At 56.0% G+C, this 11,802-nt stretch overlaps 2 protein-coding genes across 5 annotated transcripts in view; both read left to right on the forward strand.

Moving 5' to 3' along the window:
* Positions 1-4,035, forward strand: part of NCAPD2 (non-SMC condensin I complex subunit D2) — a 27,484-nt gene extending 23,449 nt beyond the window's left edge. For all 4 annotated transcript variants that reach the window (XM_070618978.1, XM_070618977.1, XM_070618979.1 and 1 more), the window contains 10 exons: positions 310-421; positions 493-616; positions 697-852; positions 1,194-1,371; positions 1,455-1,549; positions 2,007-2,087; positions 2,234-2,417; positions 3,123-3,249; positions 3,348-3,503; positions 3,709-4,035. In XM_070618978.1, coding sequence (XP_070475079.1) covers positions 310-421; positions 493-616; positions 697-852; positions 1,194-1,371; positions 1,455-1,549; positions 2,007-2,087; positions 2,234-2,417; positions 3,123-3,249; positions 3,348-3,503; positions 3,709-3,794 — 1,299 coding nt within the window. In that variant the 3' untranslated portion in view covers positions 3,795-4,035. The remainder of the gene's footprint in view (positions 1-309; positions 422-492; positions 617-696; positions 853-1,193; positions 1,372-1,454; positions 1,550-2,006; positions 2,088-2,233; positions 2,418-3,122; positions 3,250-3,347; positions 3,504-3,708) is intronic.
* A 2,226-nt stretch (positions 4,036-6,261) lies between these two features.
* GAPDH (glyceraldehyde-3-phosphate dehydrogenase) lies at positions 6,262-10,994 on the forward strand. Its single transcript, XM_070620569.1, has 12 exons — positions 6,262-6,671; positions 6,942-6,982; positions 8,757-8,856; positions 8,939-9,045; positions 9,165-9,255; positions 9,383-9,498; positions 9,606-9,687; positions 9,929-10,080; positions 10,164-10,242; positions 10,347-10,430; positions 10,517-10,614; positions 10,721-10,994. Exons 2-12 carry the CDS (start codon positions 6,960-6,962, stop codon positions 10,788-10,790), a joined length of 1,002 nt encoding a protein of 333 aa, XP_070476670.1. The 5' UTR covers positions 6,262-6,671; positions 6,942-6,959; the 3' UTR covers positions 10,791-10,994.
* The last annotated feature ends 808 nt before the right edge of the window (positions 10,995-11,802 follow it).

Here is an 11,802-nt window from a genome sequence, read left to right on the forward strand (position 1 = left end):
ATACTTTTATAAGGATGAGTTTAAAAAATGTAGGAGTATGCTTTGGTAACTTAAAAACAAATATAGGGATGTAATTCTTTTCTTGTTTAGTTCAGGAGTCCTTCCTCTTACAGACATATCTGACAACTCTGTGAGTGGTTTTGTAGAATTGCCTTTCCTCACATCCTTTCAGGCAAAATGAAGTTTAAGCTGGAATCAAAAATGTCATCTCTGCACCTGAAACTAACATAATATTATCTGTCAGTTATACTTTAATTTTTTTAAAAAAAGTTTCTGATCACCCATGATCTGTGGCTTCTTTCCCGTTAGAACACAGGCTCTGAGACCACCATGGAGGAGGAGATGGGGCTGGTCGGGGCCACTGCTGATGACACAGAGGCGGAACTCATCCGTAGCATCTGTGAGATGGAGCTGTTAGATGGTAAGAACTGCTGAGTGCCCTTCTCCCCAACTGAGATAACCTATCCCAACCTGGAGTTGTTCTTCCAACAGGCAGACAGATCCTGGCTGCCTTTGTTCCACTGGTGCTTAAAGTCTGCAACAACCCTGGCCTCTACAGCAACCCAGAGCTCTCTGTAGCCGCTTCACTTGCCCTGGGCAAGTTCTGCATGATCAGGTAGGCCCTGGGCGTGATACCGCCTCCCAAGGAGGATGGGGATGGTACGATTTCCCTGATGATCCTCTCCTTGCCCCTAGTGCCACTTTCTGTGACTCCCAGCTTCGTCTTCTGTTCACCATGCTAGAAAAGTCCTCACTCCCCATTGTCCGGTCTAACCTCATGGTTGCTACTGGGGATCTGGCCATCCGCTTCCCCAACCTGGTGGACCCCTGGACACCTCATCTGTATGCTCGGTAAGAGACCCCTCACCACGCCTTAGCAGGCCCTGCCTAGGAGGCTGTAGTTAAGTCCGGATTAGAATCACTTAGGCTCTATTCTTTGAACCTCTACTTGATACTTGACCTGTACAGGCCCTGGCTAAGTATGGCCCCAAAGGGACTGATGCCTCTGTCTAAAGCCTTGGCTACAAACTTGGCCTCTTGCCCCAGTCCCAGCTTGCAACTCTAGACAGCTCTCTAACTGCTTCTAGAAAGGCACACGAAGAAGGGAACAGATCCCTGCTGAGGGCTTTTCCGGCTAGCGTCAGGGTGTAGCTCACGGTCTTGGTCCCAGTAACTTGAGATTGTATTCCTAGCCTCCGGGACCCAGCTCAGCAGGTGCGGAAAACAGCAGGGCTGGTGATGACCCTCCTGATCCTGAAGGACATGGTGAAGGTGAAGGGCCAGGTGAGCGAGATGGCTGTGCTGCTCATCGACCCCGCGCCTCACATCGCTGCTCTGGCCAAGAACTTCTTCAGTGAGCTTTCCCACAAGGTGAGAGGCAGCGAGCAGCTGAGGCCTTGCTGCCGAGGGAACACGAGGGTCACCTCCCCCTGACATGACTCTCTCTCCTACAGGGCAACGCAATCTATAATCTCCTTCCAGATATCATCAGCCGCCTGTCAGACCCTGCGGGAGGGGTGGAGGAAGAGCCTTTCCACACCATCATGAAGTATAATTCCCTGGGCCTCGGGGCACGTTTTCATGTAGCACGGGCTCGGGAATCAGACAACCCTGTATTTGAATTCTAGCTCTGCAGTTTTTTAGCTGTATTGCCTTCAGCAATAACTTAACTTCTCTGTGCCTATTCCTCATGTATAAAATGAGACCAATAATACTTGCCCCTTCATTCTTGAAAAGATTCGATAAGATGAAGTTCTAACGTGGTGGTAGGCACATAGTAGTATCCATAGATGGCAGCTGTTTGCTATAGATTTCCACTCACCGTGGACATTCCTCAGGAGGCCATGGAGAAGGCGGGAGGGACGGTGAGGCAGGCGTGGGCCATGGCAGAGGAGATTCTTCTCTGAAGGACAACAGATGCTGGTTCCAGGCGAGGGCACGGGTCGTCTTAGTGACGGGGAGGGAGCCGCCCCTGGGAGACGGCACATCCACCTGTCCCCCTGCAGGCAGCTCCTCTCCTACATCACCAAGGACAAGCAGACCGAGACCCTGGTGGAGAAGCTGTGTCAGCGCTTCCGCACAGCCCGGTATGCCGCCCACCCGCCTGCAGGGCTCTTTGCTGAGCGGAGCCCCAAGGGAAAAGAGCATCACTGGGGCTGTGCCGGACGATGAGGAAGGATGGGCCTTTACTTCCGCGCCTCACTGCTCCTTACAAAGCCTTTCCTGTTTGCAGAACCGAGCGGCAGTACCGGGACCTGGCCTACTGCGTGTCACAGCTGCCCCTCACAGAGCGAGGCCTCCGAAAGATGCTGGACAATTTTGACTGCTTTGGAGATAAACTGTCAGATGAGTCCATCTTCAGTGCTTTCCTGTCAGTTGTGAGCAAGCTGCGGCGTGGGGCCAAGCCTGAGGGCAAGGTGAGCAGCCGGGCTGGCGCTCCGAGGCTCTGGGGGCCACCCGGGCGTGGCCTCACTCCTCCCAGCTGCACTGCAACCAAGTAACCATAGTGCCCTGAGACGTTCTTTCTGTCTCCAGTTCCTGCGCCTGTGTTTATTTCTCTTTTCAATAGGCTATTTTTTAGAGCGGTTTTAGGTTCAATGCAAAATTCAGTGGAAAGTATAGAGTTCCTCCAAATGTCCCCTGCCCCTCGCCATGCACAGCCTCCCCCATTATCAACATCCCCCACCAGAGCAGCACGTCTCTGACAATCGATGAAGTTGTGTTGACACGTCATTACCACCCAGAGTCCTGAGTTCACACTGGAGTTCTCTCCTGGGGGTGTACGTCCTGTGGATTCAGACAAAATTATGATGACCTGTGTCCACCACATAGTACAAGACAGAATAGCTTCACTGCCCTAAAAATCCTCAGTGCTCCCCTATTCACTTCTCCCTCCTCCCAAGCCCTGGCAACCACTGATCTTTTCAATGTTTGGACAGCTTCGCCTTTTCTAGAACATCATAGAGTTGCAATCATACTGCATGTCCCCTTCTCGGATTGGCTTCTTTCACCTAGCAATATGCATTTAAGGTTCCTCCATGTCTTTTCATGGCCTTGTTTTCTTTTTAATCCTATAAATAACTGTATTTCCAGGCCTGCTCTTAATCTCGCTTTCCCTCCAGGCTATAATAGATGAATTTGAGCAGAGGCTTCGGGCCTGTCACACCAGAGGGCTGGATGCAATGGAGGAACTGGAGATCGGCCAAGGGGGTAGCCAGAGAGCCCCATCAGCCAAGAAACAATCCACTGGTGTGTGGGGCAGCCCCGCGGGGGCCAGAGCGGGCCCTCCCCTCAGATGGAGGCTCCTCGTTCTTCTCTTTTTGGACTCATGCCTCTGCCTTCTCTAGTCTCCAGGCACCAGCATCTGACCCCCGCAGCCTCAGACAATGACTTTGTGACCCCTGAGCCCCGCCACCCTGCCCGTCGGCGTCCAAACACCCAGCAGCGAGCTTCCAAAAGGAAACCCAGAATTGTCTTCTCAAGCGATGAGTCCAGCGAGGAAGGTGGGGCACTCCCTCCAGCCCGGCCCGGGAGGGACAGAGCTTGTGGGGGCTGGTTTGGAGGGGGCTGCTGTGTAGTCTCCACCTGCTCCCTCGAGAGCATTTTATTTCTGCAGTGTGGCCTGGGGCTGTCCCATTTGTTCTCTGAGGTCTGTTTTCACCATCTTTGTGACTCAGCTTTTTCTTATTCCTCCAATTCTTTGAACAGAGCTTTCAGCAGAGATGACAGAAGATGAGACACCCAAGAAAACAACCCCGATCCGCCGAGCATCAGCTCGCAGGCACAGGTCCTAGGGGTCGGCTAGCCTGTCCCATCCCTGCTGTGCAGGGAATCGTGTGGGTGACCTGGCATTCCATTCCCCTTGTAAAATACTGGTTTGCCTGTCTCCTTGTTTTTTACTGCATAAGTGGTCTGTATGACGTGAGGCCTTTCTCTTACACTTCCCTAACTGAACCGAGTTCAGCTGCTTTCCTGGCAATGTATGTTCACCAGTCTCCTTGTTTTCTAATGAATAAATGTTTTTATATACTTTTAGACATTTTCCGTAAGCTTTTGTTTTTCATCTTTCACATTAGCCCAGACGCAGGCAGCACATAGAGGGTTATCAATCCAGAAAGAGAAGAGCCCAGGACTCCTGGGGCCCCAGAGTGCCTCATCTTTCCCTTCTCGACCTCGCCACCCTGCACAAGTGACAGGATTGCTCCAGCATGCAGAATTTATGCAGTGTCGAGACTCCAGATCAGCGAGGGTGATTTTGCCTTCCAGAGGACATCTGGCAACGTCTAGACTTTTTTTGTTGTCCCAAGCTAGGAGGGAGGGGTACCACCAGCATCTAGTGGGTAGAAGCAAGGGATGTTGCTAGATATCCTGCAATGGATAGGACAGACCCCACAACAACAATTATTCAGCCCAAAATGTCCTTCAGTAGTGCTGAGGTTGAGAAACCCTGCTCTCGACCAGGGGCTGGTGTCGTCCACCGCTCCCACTTGTGCTCCCTAATCCCACCTCTAAAGATGGGTGACTGACCTGGCCAGGCCAATGGGAGGTCAGGGCACGATCCCCACCAGCTCTAGACAGTGTGTGTCTCCCAGGGACTCCTCACTGTGTTCCAGGGTCTGCAGGAAGTCCAGCCCCCAGGTGCAGGCACTGCTCGTGTGCTGCCACCTGGAGCTGTACACCCCCTCCAACTCCCTAAGTCGTCTCTGCTGAGTCACCTGGAACAGGAGGCAGTGAGCCTGCTGTCATGACAACACGGGTGTCTTTGCTGTCATGACAACAGCAGACTGCGTCAGTAATACTCTCTGGGCACGGAGCTCCCTCTTTTTTTGGCAGAGAACAATAATGAAAAATGACAAGCATGAGGCAAAGGGGAAGATGGTACCTCAGACACTTGCTTTGAGGGGCACAGGAGCGTGGAGGGGCTCCTAAGGCCCTTCTCAGGAAAGGGTGAAGGGTCCTGGTGGAGCCTAAGCGGGAATGGCACAGTAGCAGCTGAGCCCTCCACTTCCAGCAGACTCTGCAGTGCAGCCTTCCCATCTCCTCACCAGTAGGTGCCCTATGGCCCTGCTCTTGCTGGTCGTGAAAAGCCTGGGCACCAACCATGCGGATGGCTGCCAGACACAGGCACAGCGGTGGCAATCCCAGAAAGGGAAGGGACTGGGGCTGGAGTCGGGGTGCGCGACAGTGTGCTCTCTGCCTTTTAAGCAAAGGTTATCACCAGGCCGGCTAAACTTAGCCACAGGCTTTTCAGCTAGAAAAGGGGGCCGGTCTCAGGTTACGCTGGGCCAGCAAAGAGGGCCCAGGATCCCTGTCCCCCAGCACCTGCTGATGGGCACGGTCCATTCCACCCCACCCCCTTGGAAACCTTCACTCTTTTCAAGTGCTCAGAAGCAGCCTTTCCTCCATCCTCAGCTCACAAATCGGCACAGCTCGGCTCCCTGACCTCACTTGGATACCTTCCTCTCCCTCACATGTGGGAAGGGGCTAGGGGCCTGTTCCCACCATGTACCCAAGACTCCCAATTACTTCCTCTTCTGGACTCCTCACCCTACCCCCAACATCGCCTGGGCGCAGCCAGAGAAGGGGAGGCCCTGGCTCCAGGGCTGGGCTGCACGTCCCAGAATGGGGAGGGACTTCCGCCCTCACGTCCCGCTCTCTGCCTTGGGCTGGAGGGGGTGAAAGGGGCATTGTCTCCCAGCCTGGGCGGCACGGCACGCGGAGTTCCCAGGAGACACTTTGTGGGAGGCGCCGCCCAGCCCTCCACAGTGATCTCGTTCTCCCCTGGGGCCCCGGCCTGGGGGAGAGCATCTGGTGCACACGGGGCCTGGTTTGTCTGCCCCAATTATCAGGTCTCCAGGCTGCCCGAGCTGCAGGACAGAGAGACCTTCAGTGCAGAACCTCTCCCCCGCCACCCACCCACCCCACGCCTCCTCCTGAGGCTCCTTCCTCTCCAGGCCCCACTGCCCAGCGCCCAGCCCCGGCCCCCAGCCCAGAGAAGGCGGGAACCAGGGGATGGGGAGAAGGAAGCGGGGGCCGGGAAGGGCCCCGCGGGAGGCGGATTGGCCCCTCCTGAGCCTTCCACTTGGCAGTTCCTGTTTCACTACCGAAGACCCTCGAGGAGAAGTGCCTCAGCCGTCCCGTTTCTCAGCCTTGGCAAGAAAGGGGAGGGCGTGGCAGGGTGCAGTAGCGAACCGCCCCAGGCTCCGGCTCCAATTCCCCCTCCCACCAGCTCCTAAAGTCCTCCCGTTTCCTCCGTGCAGCAACTTGAACGTCCCTGGCCTCCTCGATGTTCTCAGTTCTCACCAGGACCCCTGTCCTCGAGCCCACAGTCTCCTGCAGGCCACAGTCCCGTCCTAGACACCATCACCGATCACCTCCTCCAATGAGCTAGTCTCAGTCCCCTCCCCCATCCGTCCCCAGCCCACACGCGTGGTGCGTGCACATTGGAAGAGCGAGGCGAGTTTGAAAAAAACACGCGGGCCCGGCTACTCGCGGTTTTACGGGCGCACGTAGCTCAGGCCCGGGCGCCCTCGGGCAGGGCCGGTGGGGGGGCGGGCCTCTTCCCCACGCTCCGGCCCCGCCCCGCCTCTATAAATAGGGACCGCAGCCTGCGCCTGTGCTCTCTGCTCCTCCTCGTTCGACAGACAGCCGCTTCCCTTCCGCACTGCTAGGTAAAAAGAGGCAAAGCGGGGCCGCCGAAGGCTCGGCCGCGTTCCGAGAAGCGCACAGGGCTGCGCAGGCCGGGAGCAGCCTGCACGGGGCGGGGGCAGGGGCGGGGGCGCCGGGCCGGGCCTCCGCATTGCAGGGGCGCGACGTGCCGAAGCGCTGGAGGGGAATGGAGGCCTGGGGGAGGGGGAGGAGGGGAGCGGCGGGGAGGGTGATGGCCAGATCCCAGCGCTTCCCGCCCCCGGGCGCTAATGCTCCCTTTCCTGTCCCCGCAGCCGCCTGCCCGCGACGCGATGGTGAAGGTCGGAGTAAACGGGTGAGTTCGAGGATAGGGTAGGATGCGGGGCATTGAGCCCTGCGGCCCCCACCAGCTTGCCCATCGCGGGTCTGCAAGCTCTAGGGGAGGTGGATGGGATGGTCGCCCCCCCCCCACCACCACCAAGGAGAGCTCAAGGTCAGCGCTCAGACCTGGCAGAGGCTCCTGCTTCAAAGGGCCTCGTGTCCCCCACCCCCAGCTGTCGCGCCTGCTCTAACTCCGCCCCTGCAGGGACAAGTTATCCGGAGTCTTCCACTCCACCGGCCGCAGATGAACGGGAGAACCCCCAATTCTTGCTCTGGACCCATCCCTTTAATCTCCTAGCAGGGGCTTCTTTTTTTCCTTCGCCCCCACCTAGCCAGGCCCAGGCACGGCGCGGGGATGCAGGAGGCATAGCTTGGTGCATAACCAGCTGGGAGGGCTCATTTGCGGTAACCCAGCCGCCATGTTGTAATTGGGAAGGAAATGAATGAACCGCCGTTAGGAAACCTTCCTTAGCTCTTCAGTCTTCCTCCTCCTCCCTTGCCTGTGGTTAACCCTCCGACTCCTGCCTCTTTGGGGTGGAGTCGCCTTTATCCGGTAAACCTGATGAAGCAAGGTTTTCCCCGATCTTGCTTTCAAAAGAGCTGGACCTCAGATCTCTGAGCACAGTAACCTGGGACCATCCCTTAAACGACTAACTAAATTTCCTGTCAGGGATGATACTTTTCCTGGATGGTTCTCTGATGAATCGAAAACGCGGGTGCATGGGGGTCCTCTTGCGTCCTTTTCTCCTCGCGGAGACGTGGGGTAGCTGTGGCTCAGTGCCATGCTGGGGGAGCTGAGTCATGAGTAGTTAGAAATTTTCCACCACAAAATGGCTCCTGCAGCGCAGCCCCTTTCTTCACAGGGGCTCCCCCCAAAGCTCGGCTCTTCCGTCCATGCCTAGAGCTGACCCAACCCTAAATGCCAGGCTGTAAAGGTCACTGGGAGGATTGGGTGTCCCTGAGCCTTGGGTATCTTGCCCCTCTCCCTGTTCCATCTTCCAGAAATCAGATCCTCCACTCCACTCTAATCTGGGGTTAAATATAGCTGCCTGACCTTTTTGCAGCTGGGGGCCTGGGCGTCTGCGCTCTTCATCTCCTTCCCTCTCACACACATCTGTTGCTACCACTCCTGATTTTTGGAAAAGAGCTAGGAAGGATGGTGACGTTTAGCAAACTAGAGCCCCTGGCTTAGGGCATTGAAAGGCCACGTGTTCCCTGGGTCCTTCCCTTTTGTGGGAGGGCCTTCAAGGAGGGGTGGGCTTTCCCCATCCGGTTAACTTCTGACCTTTACTCTTGCCCTTTGAGCTTGGTGATGCTGAGTGCACAGGTCTTGCTCCGGAGAGGGTGTAACCTGAAGTTGGGCCAGACGGGAGCAAGCATTCCCAGGGCAGATAGTGGGGGTGATGAATGCCATGTGCCAGGCATGTGCACAGACTTGTGGGTGGCAGCAGCAGTTCAGCCCGCACTGCCCTTTCTCCTTGAAGGACCAGGTGGCTAGGGGGTTGGGCAAGTCTGTGCCTAATCACCTCCTGGGCAGGAGGGGAGCTGTCACTGTATGACCATGCTGTGAGGCCAGCCTGCCTGGCAGGGTTGCTCAAGGAAGATAAAATCAGACCTTGTGGCTCTGGGAGGATGTGCCGTCCCCTTCCCTCTGGAAGAGGATGAGTTGGCCTAGGGCTGCTGACACACATAGCAGGCTAGAAGTCTCTCCTCCTTTTTCATGCCTTCTCACCTCTTGTCTCCCTCAGATTTGGCCGTATTGGGCGCCTGGTCACCAGGGCTGCTTTTAACTCTGGCAAAGTGGATATTGTCGCCATCAATGACCCCTTCATTGACCTCAACTACATGGTAAGTGCCGCCCATGCAGAGGGTGTGGGGAGCAGGGCCCGGCTGAAGCGCAGCCCCTTGATGCCCTCGCTTGTCCCTCCAGGTCTACATGTTTCAGTATGATTCCACCCATGGCAAGTTCCATGGCACAGTCAAGGCCGAGCACGGGAAGCTTGTCATCAACGGAAAGGCCATCACCATCTTCCAGGAGTAAGTGTGGAAGACGAAACAGGAAGAAGTTTTGCCTCGGTGGGGGCACTAGAATGGGGTGACCACCTTGGGTACATAGTACCCGACATCCCTGAACTGTGTCTTGTCATCCCTTGTAGGCGAGATCCCGCCAACATCAAATGGGGCGATGCTGGTGCTGAATATGTTGTGGAGTCCACTGGTGTCTTCACTACCTTGGAGAAGGCTGGGGTGAGTGGCAGGGAGGCTAAAGATGAGGGGAGTTGACCCTGGGATTTGGTGTAGCGGGATGACCAGGGGGAGCTGACTTGGACCGGGAAAGATGGAACGTGGGTTTATAACGCCTCCTCTACTGCAGGCTCACTTGAAGGGTGGAGCCAAAAGGGTCATCATCTCTGCTCCTTCTGCTGATGCCCCAATGTTTGTGATGGGCGTGAACCACGAGAAATATGACAATTCCCTGAAGATTGTCAGGTAAGCATGGCAGCGGGGAGCTGAGAGGGGAATGGAGAAGTGGTCAAATAGTGTACTATGTGTCACAAGATGGAATGCTTGCCCCTGAGTTGCCTCTCTCTTTTCAGCAATGCCTCCTGCACCACCAATTGCTTGGCCCCCCTGGCCAAGGTCATCCATGACCACTTTGGCATCGTGGAGGGACTCATGGTATGAGGGGAGGAGGTGACCAGAGCACATTCATTTCTCACCCAGGACTGGATCCTGCTCTCTCCTTAGAACATAGCCTTGGTTTCTGGGGGCCATGGAGGCTGTGGGACATTGAGGGTTCCGAGGGATTGGCTCAGGTCACTCTGTCCCTTAATTCTTCCCAAGGGGAGGAGGAGGGAGATTGAAGGGTGGGCAGTGTGTTGAGCATGGTGCAGGGCCTTCACTCCCGCCACGTTTCCAGACCACAGTGCATGCCATCACTGCCACCCAGAAGACCGTGGATGGCCCCTCTGGGAAGATGTGGCGCGATGGCCGAGGGGCTGCCCAGAACATCATCCCTGCTTCTACTGGTGCTGCCAAGGCTGTGGGCAAGGTCATCCCTGAGCTGAATGGGTGAGGCTCTTTGCTGCCTTTCTGCCCTGGGGATCTGGGGAACCAGGAGAAGTGGTGCTGATCCTGCTTCCCTGTGTCTACAGGAAGCTCACTGGCATGGCCTTCCGTGTCCCCACCCCTAACGTGTCAGTCGTGGATCTGACCTGCCGCCTGGAGAAAGCTGTATGTATGGATTGGAAGAGCTTTCGGGGGGCTGGGACTTTATGTCTTTGGTAGAACAGGGGCAAGATTGGAACTCGAGTGACCATCTTGTTTTACCCTATTAGGCCAAATACGATGAGATCAAGAAGGTGGTGAAGCAGGCATCGGAGGGCCCCCTCAAGGGCATCCTGGGCTACACTGAGGACCAGGTACTGACAGGACAGGGAACTTGGTGTCCACATGGTCTTACTGAGCAAGACTGAGTTCCCATACTTGGCCTTCCTCTCTTCCCCAGGTTGTCTCCTGCGATTTTAACAGTGACACCCACTCTTCCACCTTCGATGCTGGGGCTGGCATTGCCCTCAACGACCACTTTGTCAAGCTCATTTCCTGGTATGTGGCTGGGGAGGAGGACTGTGCTTAAGGAAGTGATTAAGAGTCTGGTGCCCTCTGATGGCTGGCTCAGGAAAATAACCCTTAACTCTTGATCTCCTTCCAGGTATGACAATGAATTTGGCTACAGCAATAGGGTGGTGGACCTTATGGCCCACATGGCCTCCAAGGAGTAAGAGCCCCCTGGACCACCAATCACCCAGCAAGAGAAGGAGAAAGGCCCTCAGCTGCTGGGAATGCTTGTCCCAACTTGACCCCCTAACATATTGAGAGTCTCCTGACCTCCACAGTTTCCATCTCAGACCCCCCTGAAGAAGGGGAGGGGCTTGGGGAGCCCTACCTTGTCATGTACCATCAATAAAGTACACTGTACCCAGCCAGCTCCTTGTTGTGTCTTATTCTGGGGTCTGGGATAGAGGGGAGGGAAGCTGGGCTAGTGCCAAGGTGACGCCAATCTTGCTGAGTACCCAGGAAGGGCCTGGTGTGCCCTGACCAGGCGTAACACAACCGGAGGTTTAGAGCTGGGGGACTGAACATCCCTTGCAGAGGGGTGTGCCCAGGCCCCGCTCCTCTGAGGAACCATCTGTCCTCTGGGTGCTACAGGGAGCCAGCCGAGCCCCTCAGAAGGCCAGACCATTTTCTCACCAGGCTCCAGCCTGCTACTTGCTGCAGGCTGAACACAGGAACCGCCTGGCTGCTGCCCTGGGAGGGTGACGTCGGCACAGGAAGTCAGGGCTTTGGAGCTGGGCTCCCAAGTCCATATGGCTTCCACTGGTTACCCAACTTCTCTGCAGCAGGGCCCTAGTGGGCAGCATGCATGCAGCCCAACCACTGGGTGTAGATGCCAGCCCTGCCTCAGCTATGAGGGCTCGTGTGTGTTACTTCCCTTTCTGTGCCCTAGTCACTCTCTGCAAACAGTATCTGCTAGTTCCCAGCTCTTAAGTTCTTCGGAAGGATTATATTAGGTTGATTATGTATTGGGCTAGAACCACGCCTGATACACAGGAAGTACCACAGAGTAAATAAACCGGGAAAAAGAGTAATGTGCGCCTCCTGTAGTCCCAGGGGAGTGGCAGGATGACTAACACTCCCATCATCACCATGGGTGAGGCACAGGCTTGGCGCCAGTGACCCGGGTTGAGAGCCTGCTGCTGCCACTTGAGGCTCTGTGACTCTGGGCAGGTACTT

The sequence above is a fragment of the Equus przewalskii genome, chromosome 5 (assembly GCF_037783145.1).
Source record: "Equus przewalskii isolate Varuska chromosome 5, EquPr2, whole genome shotgun sequence".
NCBI lineage: Eukaryota > Metazoa > Chordata > Mammalia > Perissodactyla > Equidae > Equus > Equus przewalskii.